The 12,523-nt window shown below is 44.4% G+C and overlaps 1 protein-coding gene across 1 annotated transcript in view; it reads left to right on the top strand.

Annotated features, from left to right (window-relative positions):
• The window catches only part of cacna1ha (calcium channel, voltage-dependent, T type, alpha 1H subunit a), a 252,931-nt gene that overhangs the window by 200,629 nt on the left and 39,779 nt on the right, over positions 1–12,523 (top strand). Inside the window, 1 exon segment of the mRNA XM_080206889.1 lies at positions 1,724–1,794. Coding sequence (XP_080063015.1) covers positions 1,724–1,794 — 71 coding nt within the window.

The following is a 12,523-nucleotide window of genomic DNA, read 5'->3' as shown; positions in this document are numbered from 1 at the left end:
GTTTTCAATCAGACCCTGACAGTGTTGGAAAATTCCATGCAACAATGGAATAGATTTTTAATCAGTGCAGCCTGGAGAAAAATTATTTCCCTGCTAGGGAGAAAATGTAGATACAGAGGCTCTAATTTTGTAGTGGATCCCAACAAATGTAAATGGGAGGAAAGTCAGGTGGCCTGTATAAAATACAACAGAATCATCTGCCCTTGCACAGCACAAGGAAGGAGGTAGGAAGGCCTGCGAATTTGGTAGGGACTGATACCCGACACCTTCCCGTCTCCATTAGGACTAAGTTCTGGGCTAGGAAACCCATGCTGTATCTTCCCATCCCACCTCCACTTGGGATCCTTAATTGGCCAGTTTACATCCACTCAACAGCCTCTACCCATCTCCACTATAATTTTTCAGAGCTCCATGAGGGCTCGCTGAAACATGGCCTGCACAACTGATTAAACTGTTCAGATTGTTTGTCAACTAGAGGTAGGGGAAAGCGCTTGATCTGTATTAATCTGGACATGGAGTAGGAGATAGTTACCAACTGCCACCTTTGCCCTTGGGTGTCATGGATCCCCTCTCTCCATGATTTCCTCCACTTCCCCGCTCCAGCTTTCCCCCCAGCAACACGTACCCTTTTCCCAGAACAGTCTGCAACACTGGGCCAAGTGCAGAACTCTGAATGGCTGGCAGCAGTAGACCAAGTGGGATGTCATAGCATGAGTCCTCAGTCAGGAGGACTCCGAAGGGGAAGAAGATTCTGCCTGTACTTAATATAGCCCACCTGACTTTCCTCCTATTTACATTTGTCAGGCCTTTTTTCTAAAAATTCCATCCTTAAAGTTACAGCGCCAATGCTCAGTGTGGACCAGGCAAACCCAGATTCACTCCTTGCTTGCTCCAAAGACCAAATTCAAATTGAATCCAATTTCTGGTCCCCACAAAGGAGGCAAACAAGATCCAAGCTGACAAAATAAGCCCATCTTGGGCTTGATCTTCGCCAAAAGGTCTACTTATATTTGTTGGGCCCCAGTATGAGCCCAGAAGCCTCTGCACCATTGTCCTCTTAAGTGCCTGATGGGCAGATGATACGTCAGGTCGTCCTCCTAAGAGTCAGCATGGGTGGTTCGCACTTTTTCAGGCAGTGCATGAGATACCTGGTGAAAACAGAAAATCCTCCCAATGTGTGTTCTTCTCATCTGATTTTCATCTCTGGGCTGCATACTTAGAATCATAGAATAGAATCCCTACAGTGCAGAAGGAGGCCATTTAGCCCATTCAGTCTGCACCAACCACAACCTCACCCCGACCCTATCCCCCAAACCCCAGATATTCACCCGACTAATCCCCCGACGCTATGGGGCAATTTACCATGGCTAATCAACCTAACTTGCACATCTTTGGACTGTGAGAGGAAATCGGAGCGTTCGGAAGAAACACACACAGACACGGGGAGTGTGCAAACTCCACATAGGCAGTCACCTGGAATTGACATGGGTCCCTGGCGCTATGAGACAGCAGTGCTCACCACTGTGCCACCGTGCTGCCAACAGGAGATATTTTTCACCCAGGTGGACAGACAGAAAGGCACCCAATCAACTCATTTGATATTTTTAAACATTATATTCGATATGTTAAATAATCAATTTTTTTCTCTACATGGTCTATGCAATTCTTGAATCTATGCTAGTTGCTCGTATCAAGTGTGTTTTGTTGATTCCTGCATCCCTAGTGCTGAAACTACTCAAGATGGCTACGGGAATGAGGGCTTTACTTGATACAGTTGTGCAGGCTTTGCCTCAGGTAAGTTGCAATATTGCGATTTACAAATGTTTAAAATGATTTAATACTGTTGTGTTGCAATCACTTTCGCAACCTTTGAATCTAGAAAACATATAAAACTGCATTTTTCCGACGAAATTGAATACTCAGCGATAAAAACATAAACTGTGAGCTTCTTAATTTTGCCACATTGTACTTTTAATGTGATAGTTTGAAAGTCATTTGGATTTTGGCATTTCATCTCTGTGGCCATAAATATCAGTTGAGAGTTGTGTAATTATCACTTTTTGAGGGAAAAATGCAGATTGTAGCAACATAATGTGTGATTTTAAATTATATGCTTGCATTGTGAAGCTTTGAAGGTTAAACAAAATGTTGATGGTAAGAGAAAGTAACCAGGGTTAATCTTCGTTTCTATAAATACAGCACAGCCTTGTTGAGCTACAGGCACTGATAATGGTGTAGATTAGCATGAGATGTACTGTGTGAAAAAAAATCTCTTTGACAGGCATACTGAGAGTTCAGTGCATTGTTTTCATGCCTGGCTGAAGTGTTGACAGCTGATGCGGAAATAATTAATGTCAGGTCACAGAGGAAGGGTGAACTGGGGTAGAACTATTAAAGCTGTACAGATCGAGTATCTGTTATCCAAAATTCTTGTGGCTGATCATGTTTCAGATTTCAGATCATTTCAGTTTTGAGGTACTGCGTATAGGATCAGGCCTACTTGCATTACAATAGCCAGAACAAAACATCATTTCTGCAATCTCCCCATCAGTTAAAGAATGCATCAGGGACACATAGCCTTGATTTCACCGGCATGGCCACCCCGAAATCAGGCCAGGTGAGGCTTGCAGAACAGCATTTTCCGTTGGCCTCAGGCACAATCGTACGAGCCTCGGACAGCCATGCCGGTAAAATCAGCACCATTTTATTATGTGAAACATAGTAAAGTATCTTCAGCCTCCAGCTCAGTCACGCATGCCTTTGATATACCTTTTGCATATGCAGGGATCTGGTTTATCAGACTTCATTTCTTTGTTCACACGAAAACCCTCAAAGTTTTTGTTTATATTGTCATCTTCAATGAACATTGTTGTGGGCCAAATGTTGTGCCAGTTGTTTGCCAATATGTCTTTATCAGCAAGAGGACCAGGCATTAGAAGATGCGGAGATAGAGTCCTTCACTGTAAACTTTTTTTGAAAGCCTTCCACCCTCAGGCCATTGTTCACAGCACTAAACATAGCTTTCCAGGAGGAGTCTTAATATTTACATTTCATAGAATCAAAGAATTTCTACAGTGCAGAAGGAGGCCATTTGGCCCATTGAGTCTGCACCGACAACAATTCTACCCATAGCTCCATGTATTTATCCTGCTAATCCACCTGACATTAAGGGGCAATCCAGCATGGCCAATCTGCATGTCTTTCAACTGTGGGAGGAAACTGAGGCACCCAGAGGAAACCCGTGCAGACATGGGGAGAATGTGCAAACTCCACACAGTCACCTGAAGCCAGAACTTAACTGGGGTCCCTAGTGCTCTGAGGCAGCAGTGCTAACCGCTATGCCACTGTGCCACCCTGGAATGTGGTCCATCGGCTGAATTAGTGACTTTAGGTTGTGGCGAAATTCAGCAGTGAAAAATTGTTATTAACCAAGAGCTCAGGATGCGCTGAGTAATTGTCCAGGAACATGATTTTATAGTTTTCTTCTAAGTCTACCTATTCAACAATGTGCACACGCTTCTGGTATAACCCAATCAGAAAACATGTCCTTGGTTACCCAGGCTCTCTTATTGGCTAATAATAAACAGGTAATGTCCAAATACCCTTGATGCACCTGGGACATTTACATTTGTATGTGCCAGCTGTATTGGCACAATCAAGGTCAGTCAGCTTATCCTTTGTATTCTTAACTCCCATTGATGCACTCTCCACAGCCATTGCTAGTGTTTTCCTAGGGATATACCGCCAGAACAGACAGGTTTTGTCAGCGTTGGAAATTTGTTCTGGAGAAAGGTTTGCATCTGAAGTTAGCGTAGCAAACATATCATACATTTTTCAGTGGCGTCACAGCCTGCAGACGCTTCATCACTGCAAAATTACAAAACTTGATAGCATGATGCTTCTTGAATATCTGGAACCAATCTGTTGCATATATGCATGCACCTTCAAACCTCAATTCTTTGTGATAGATCTTGGCTTGCTGCATGATCAATAGGGCAGTCACTCCTGCATTGACAAATCCATTCCAGCATAACAAGATAATGTTCATTATTTTTTGAGCTATGCAAAGTTTTCCTATTATTCATTAACATTTGTGAATCACTTTCAATCTAAAATTTCAACCATTTGTCGTTCTGTTTCATTAAATTGTATTGGATGCGAATACTGCCCCAAAGTGAGGGTGGTACGGTGGCACAATGGTTAGCACTGCTGCCTCACAACGCCAGGGACCTGGGTTCAATTCCGGCCTTGGGGACTGTCTGTGTGGAGTTTACACATTCTCCCCATGTCTGCGTGGGTTTCCTCCAGGTTCTCTGGTTTCCCCCCACAGAGAACCCCCCACTCACCTGACGAAGGGGAAAAGCCCCAAAAGCTAGTGGCAATTGCTACCAAATAAACCTGTTGGACTTTAACCTGGTATTGTGAGACTTCTTACTGTGTTTCCCCCCACAGTCCAAAGACATTCCGGTTAGGTTGATTGGCCATCCTAAATTGCCCCTTAGTGTCTCAAAATTTGTAGATTAGAGGGATTAGCAGAGTAAATACCTTGGGTATGAGGGTAGGGTCTGGGTGGGATTATGTTGGTACAGGCTCGATTGGCCAAATGGCCTCTTTCTGCACAGTAGGATTCTATTCTAATTCCTTTACTCAATTGCCTCATAGATTTGATTTGATTTATTATTATCACATGTATTAGTGTACAGTGAAAAGTATTGTTTTTGGACACTATACAGACAAAGCATGCTGTTCATAGAGAAGGAAAGGAGAAGTGCAGAATGTAGTGTTACAGTCATAGTTAGGGTGTAGAGAAAGATCAGTTTAGGTAGGTCTATTCAAAAGTCTGATGTCTCAGAAAAGAAGCTGTTCTTGAATTAGTTGGTACATGTCCTCAGACTTTTGTATCTTTTTCCTAATGGAAGAAGGTGGAAGAGAGTATGCCCAGGGTGCGTGGGGTCCTTAATTTTGCTGGCTACTTTTCTGAGGCAGTGGAAATTGTAGGCAGTGTCATTGGATGGGAGGCCAGTTTGAATTATGAACTGGGCTTCTTTCACGACCCTTTGCAGTTATTTGCGGTCTTGGACAGAGCAGGAGCCATACCAAGTTATGATACAACCAGAAAGAATGCTTTCTATGGTGCATCAGTAACAGTTAGTGAGAATCATAGTGGACATGCCAAATTTCCTTAGCCTTCTGAGAAAGTAGAGGTGTTGGTGGGCTTTCTTTACTATAGTGTTGGCATATAGGGACCAGGACATGTTACTGGTGATCTGGACACCTAAAAACCTGAAGCTCTCGGTGATTTCTACTTCATCCCATTGATGTAGACAGGGGCATGTCCTCCACTCATAGGTGTAGCATGATCAAATTTCTGCAGCAACTCTACTTTCTTAGCAATTGATAACAAATCATGTTTCCTTTTCCTTTTCTCATTGTTAGCCATAAGGGTATTTGATGGTCTTTTTGATATCATCACCACAAAAATTGGCAGGTAAACTGTGCAGTCAAACAACTAGAATTCCCAAGCTAAAAGTCGAGGGAGACTGCACGGTTTGTGTTGGCTCATGTCAGGCTATGTCAGCTCGGATCACGGACTTCCACTGGTCTGGATGGTTCAGTGACTTATGGTACTGTGCTTTCTTAACTGAGGCATCAGTTTGCATGTACCCCATCCTGGCACTGACACCCTGGCCTAGTACCTTGGGCACTGGGATGACTCATAGAGTTTGGTCCAGTGACCATTTGCCCCTTTACTGTTGCCAGGCTGTAGAGTAAAGGGCCCTCAAGAGTCCTAGGGATTGTGTGGGCTCAGGCTGGGGGCAAGGGTTTGATCTTGCCACTCTCTGCTGGGATGCAGGTGTCATAGCTGGACCGCCCCTTGTAGACGTGGTAGACCCGAAGATCACCCTTGGCATGGTGATTTCAGGCAGCACTATGATCAACATCTGCAGTCCTGCTGTCAGCTGTGAAACTGGCCAGACAACTTTAATCTCCATGCTCCCCACCGGTCATCTGGTAGGATTATAAATCATTGCAGCCGTCCATTCTGCAGCAGAGATTTTCCTTTCTCCCTGTCAGAAGCCTTACGTGTGAGCAGACCCCTATGAAGTCCTCTGACAGAAGGAGATGTCAATTTCACAGTGGGGTGTGGGGGGGTGGGGGGGGGGGGGGGGGTACTGCGGGAGACGGTTCTATTCTGCAGAGCTGTGCACTCAGCCCTAATGTATGCACAAGCTTTGATTTGAAGTTGCTGAGGCCTCCCAAGCTGAAATTTTTGAAATCCTTTCCATTCAAATGAAAACCTTTGAACTGTAACTAATTGATAGTGCAGTGCCTCCTAAAAGATACAACTGACTGCTCAATAGATTACTGTCATCCTCCAGCCACCTGGATTTATTTTCATTTCCCTTCACATTTGAACGCACCACAAGTACCCCATTGATCCCATTGATTTCACTTTCTCTTTTGCAAACCATAATCAATTTGAGCCCACCCAGGACCATTGAGGGCCCTTCTTGTGCAGCCTGGCAGCAGCAGAGAGAAAAATTGCCACTGCGATTACCTCCATGAGACCATTCTTGGGGCCCAGGGTGCCAGCTCAGGGTGTCAGTGGCCAGAGGACACTGTACTGTGGGCACTGCAAATGCATATGGCTTGAAAGGAGACTAAGTTGCTGAAGGAGAGGGGATGGGGGTCTGAGGGGGAAGCAGGCCCGAGTGGTAGGGATCTGAGAGGGAAGAGGGCTGAGTGGGGGGGTGTGGTCTGGGGGTGTGGCAGGCTCACCCTCATGTCTGTGTGGTGTTGGCTGGGGGAGGGGTGGGGTAGCAACCCACTATCTGTGGGTGAGGGGGAGGATGCCCTTCTTTGGTGATTGGTTGGTGGTGCTCCCCAGGTCAGTGTGAAGGGGGGTGGAGTTGGAGGAGGAACCATTTAATTCTTTGGGGGGTGAGGAAGGATGACCTATCTCAGAGTGCTGAGACTGGGGAGCCTTTTTAAAATGGCGGCCCAATCTCTAGACAGCAGGGCTGGCCGCTAGGTTGCTTGAAATAAGCTCATTAACATCTTTAAGGGGGGTGAATCCCATCTGAGAGTCACAGCCAATGCCAACATGAAACATTCCGGTTTTCCTGCTGCTGTGGGCACTTGGCCTCAAAACGGGGGGGACTTGGCCCAAGATTCCACCATATCCCCACAGCTTCCATTCAGGGAGATGCTAGAACACAATATGTACATCTGTATGCAGCCTTTTAAAAACATGGCTCAGTTGTAATCCTGGGCGGCCCAGTGAGACCATGATTTATCACATGGAAATTGTAAAATTTTAATTTAATTTACCAGCTGTGTGTGTTTATTTGAAATACTTTACGCTAAATTGATTTAACAGCAGGATTTGGCAAATGATAAATCATTTTGCCCAGAAATGGGACAGCTTTCAAAAAAAATCAATATATTTTTCTTTTTGACTACTTCTTTGTCTTTTTTTAAAAAAACACTCTGTGATCTGTTGTTAAAAATTGATTGATTTGCCTTCTCTGGTAAATGTTAATGCCAAACTGCTTCCCTTTTTAAAATCGTGCACTTGAACAGAAACTTGAGTGTGAACCAATCTGGTTAGTTGTATTGGAAGGCTGCCTGATTGAAATATACAATAAAACGTTCTATTCAACCAAATTAACATCTTGTACAAATAACAAAATCACTCAATTAGGAGACTTTTCCTCTGTGTTGCAAAGCAATTATATGACCAATTGGGTGACTGATGATATCAGCGTAATAGGAGTGATTGATATACTACTGTGACCTATCAGAGATTGACTTCCGTAAATGCTATAATGTACATGCAGATAAATTTACGTAAAATCTAAAAGCATTGCAATCAAATAAGCCTTATTATGGATTTTTAAACTATGTAAGAAGAAAAGTAGAAAGCTCAGTATAGAAAAAGTTAGAGGGGTTAAAAAGGTTGGTTCTTCAATCAGAGAAAATAAGTACCAAAAGCAAATTGGTTTATGAAGAGTTGCCTCATATTAATCAAAGAGGCTGGACAGGCAAGATGTTCCCCTTCTGATGCTGACTGTTGTAAATCCTGTTATTGTTTTGTGGTTGATGCTCTGGTGTACTCCTGATTATTAATCCCTTTAATTCATATAGAATGAAAATAAGACTTGTAGGTCTATGGTTGTTCTCAAGGCTGGTCTGTTGCACTTTATTTGAAACATGAGCACCAGATTGACTGATTTGGGCAGCATGGTAGCACAGTGGTTAGCACTGCTGCTTCACAGCTCCAGGACCCTGGGTTCAATTCCTGGCTCGGGTCACTGTCTGTGTCGAGTTTGTAAATTCTCCTGGTGTCTGCATGGGTTTCCTCCGGGTACGCTGGTTTCCTCCCACAGTCCAAAGATGTGCGGGTTAGGTTGATTGGTCATGCTAAGAAATTGCACCTTCGTGGCCAGGGATGCGTAGTTTAGAGGGATTAGTGGGTACAATATGTAGGGCCTGGGTGGGATTGTGTTCAATGCAGACTCGAAGGGCCTCTTTCTGCAATGTAGGATTTTATGATTTCCAATTTTCTGTTACCTCTTCAGTTTCCACTGCAGCAGTTCAGGAAGGCAGCTCACCATCATATTTTCAAGGGCAATTAGGGATGGGCAATAAACATTGGCCTAGCCAGTGATGTGCATATCCCATAAATAATACTGATTGTCAAAATTATGGAATCACAAAATTGTTACAATACTGTTGTGTCTGCACCAGCTCTCCAAATGGGCAATTCACCTGTGCCATTCCTTTGACTTTGCCCCCTTTCCAGATAACAATTGAATCCCCTTTTGAATTCCTTGATTGAACCTGTTTCTACCACACTGTCAGGCAGTCCATTCCAGAGCCTCATTGCATGAAAACATTTTTCCTCATGTCACCATTGTTTCTTTTGCCAATGACCTTATTTCTGTGCCACTTGTTCTCGATTCTTCCATCAGCAGGAATGGTTTTTATGTAACTGAAGTTTCTCATTACTGCAGCCATTCTTGTGAATCTTTCTTGCACTTACCTCTGAGGCCTTCACATGTTTTCTAAAGTGCCGCACCCAGATCTGGACACGGTACTCCAGTTAAGGCCAAACCAATGTTTTATATAAGTTCAATATAATCTATGTACACTTGTAGTCTGTCACCCTATTAATAAAGCACTCTATTAATACCACTCTCAATCTGTCCTGCCACCTCAATGATTTATTCACATATACCCAGATCCCTTAGGTCCTGCACCCCCTTTAGAACTAAACCCTTTATTTCATATTGTCTCTCCCATCAAAATGAATCAGTTCACACTTCTCCACATTAACCTTTATTTGCCATTGTTAGTCCATTCCAACAACTTGCCTATGTCCTTTTGAAGTTCTGCAAAACCCTCCTTACAGCTTTTTACGCTTCCACGTTTTGCATCTGCAATATCAATCAACTCTGACCTTCAACACACTAACCCTGAGGGTTTGTTTGTTTTGAACCCCTTCAGCTTGTCAATCACTTGAGTCTCATTTATTTTTGAAATCTTTAATTATGCTGCGGTACTCTTCATGATGAGGGAGCTAGGGGAAGGAGAACTTGTTGCTGATGTCCTCCTTAGCCAGTTTTCAACAAAAGCATGTTTATGTATTTCTAAAGGATAGAAAAATCCACTTCCATCATTCTAGCCACCAAATAAATCATGAATGAACAAAACTGCTCATTTAGGTCACTCTGCTGCTTGATCCAATTTTTCAGGATTGTTCAGATTATGCTAATTACCCTTCTACTCTATCATAAGAACGTAAGGAATAGGAGCAGGAGTAGGCCATCTAGCCCTTCGAGCCTGCCCCGCCATTCAATAAGATCATGGCTGATCTGTCGTGGCTCAGTTCCACTTTCCCGCCCTCTCCCCATAACCCTTAATCCCCTCGCTTATCAAAAACCCATCAACCCACGTCTTAAAGATATTTAGCGAGGCAGCCTCCACCACTTCAATGGGCAGAGAATTCCAGAGATTCACCACCCTTTGAGTGAAGAAGTTCCTCCTCAACTCCGTTCTAAACCGCCCTCCCTTTATCCTGAGGCTGTGCCCCCTAGTCCTACTGTCCTTTCTAAGCGGGAAGAGTCTCTCCACCTCTATCCTATCCATCCCATTCATCATCTTATAGAACGTAGAACATAGAACATTACAGCGCAGAACAGGCCCTTCGGCCCACGATGTTGCGCCGACCAGTTAAAAAGCAATGACCCTCTAACCTAAACCAAACCCTTTCCATCCATAAACCTATCCACGGATCTCTTAAACGCCCCCAAACTAGGCGCGTTTACAACTGCAGCAGGCAGGACATTCCAATCCCTCACCACCCCCTGGGTAAAGAACCTACCCCTGACATCCGTCCTATAACTACCACCCCTTAATTTAAAGCTATGCCCCCTCATGCTAGCTTTCTCCATCCGAGGAAAAAGGCTATCACTGTCCACCCTATCTAAACCTCTAATCATCTTATATGTTTCCATAAGGTCCCCTCTCAGCTGCCTTCTTTCCAACAAAAACAACTTCAAATCCCTCAGTCTCTCCTCATAGGACCTCCCCTCCATACCAGGCAACATCCTGGTAAACCTCCTCTGCACCCTCTCCAGAGCCTCCACATCCTTCCTATAATGTGGGGACCAGAACTGCACACAATACTCCAAGTGCGGCCGCATCAGAGTCTCGTACAGTTGCAACATGACGCTGCGGCTCCTAAATTCAATCCCCCCTACCAATAAACGCCAAGACACCGTATGCCTTCCTAACAACCCTATCTACTTGATTCCCAACTTTCAGGGATCTATGTACACATACACCTAGATCCCTCTGTTCATCCACACTATTCAGAGTCCTACCATTAGCCCTATACTCCACACATCTGTTATTCCTGCCAGAGTGAATTACCTCACACTTTTCCACATTCAACTCCATCCGCCACCTCTCGGCCCAGCTCTGCAACTTGTCCAAGTCCCCCTGTAAACTAAGACACCCTTCCTCACTATCTACCACACCTCCGACTTTGGTGTCATCAGCAAATTTACTAATCCACCCAACTATACCCTCATCCAGATCATTTATAAAAATTACAAACAGCAGTGGCCCCAAAACAGATCCCTGAGGCACACCACTCGTAACTGAACTCCATGACGAATACTTACCATCAACCACCACCCTCTGTCTCCTATCCACCAGCCAATTCCTGATCCAATTACCTAAATCACCCTCAATCCCATACGTCTGCATTTTCTGCAGAAGCCTTCCATGGTGAACCTTATCAAACGCCTTACTAAAGTCCATATATACCACGTCAACTGCCTTACCCCCATCCACCTCTTTGGTCACTTTCTCAAAAAACTCAGTAAGGTTAGTAAGGCACAACCTACCCTCCACAAAACCATGCTGACTATCTCCAATCAATTCATTACTCTCCAAATAACTATAAATCCTATCCCTAATAATTTTTTCTAAAACCTTAGCCACAACAGAAGTAAGACTCACCGGTCTATAATTCCCGGGGAAGTCTCTGTTCCCCTTCTTAAACAATGGGACAACATTCGCCATCCTCCAATCCTCCGGCACTATACCTGTGACCAACGACGACCTGAAGATCAGAGCCAGAGGCTCTGCAATCGCCTCTCTTGCCTCCCAGAGAATCCTAGGGTAAATCCCGTCCGGCCCAGGGGAATTATCTATTTTCAAACCCTCAAGAATATCTAGCACATCCTCCTTATCAACTGCAATACTGTCCAGTTTACAACCCTGTAACCCAGTGTTCTCCACAGCTACATTTATGTCCCCCTGCGTGAACACCGAAGAGAAATATTGGTTCAATGCCTCTCCAATCTCTTCCGGCTCCACACACAAATTCCCACTGCTGTCTCTAACTGGCCCCAATCTTGCCCTAACCAACCTTCTGTTCTTAACATATCTATAGAACGCCTTAGGATTCTCCTTAATCCTATCAGCCAAAGTCTTCTCATGTCCTCTTTTAGCCCTTCTTAACTCACTCTTTAACTCCCTCCTAGCCAATCTAAAGCTTTCTAGTGCACTACCTGAGCCCTCAAGTCTCATCCGGACATAAGCCTCCTTTTTCTTTTTAACCAGCGAACCAACTTTCTTAGTGCACCACGGTTCCCTAGCTCGACCAATTCCTCCTTGCCTGACAGGGACATACATATCAAGGACTCGCAGTAGCTGCTCCTTGAAAAAACTCCACATTTCGGACGTTCCGAGACCCTGTAGTCTCCTAGTCCAACCTATGCTTCCTAATTCTCTCCTAATAGCCTCATAATTACCCTTCCCCCAGCTAAAACTACTGACCCGAGGTTCATGCCTATCCCTTTCCATCACTAAGGTGAACGTAACCGAATTGTGGTCACTATCACCAAAATGCACACCAACTTCCAAGTCTAGCACCTGGTCTGGCTCATTTCCCAGCACCAAATCCAATATAGCCTCACCTCTAGTTGGCCTATCAACATACTGAGTC

This window comes from Carcharhinus amblyrhynchos, chromosome 18, assembly GCF_965287045.1.
Source record: "Carcharhinus amblyrhynchos chromosome 18, sCarAmb.v2.hapA, whole genome shotgun sequence".
Lineage (NCBI taxonomy): Eukaryota > Metazoa > Chordata > Chondrichthyes > Carcharhiniformes > Carcharhinidae > Carcharhinus > Carcharhinus amblyrhynchos.
This window is presented reverse-complemented; position numbering and strand designations above follow the sequence as displayed.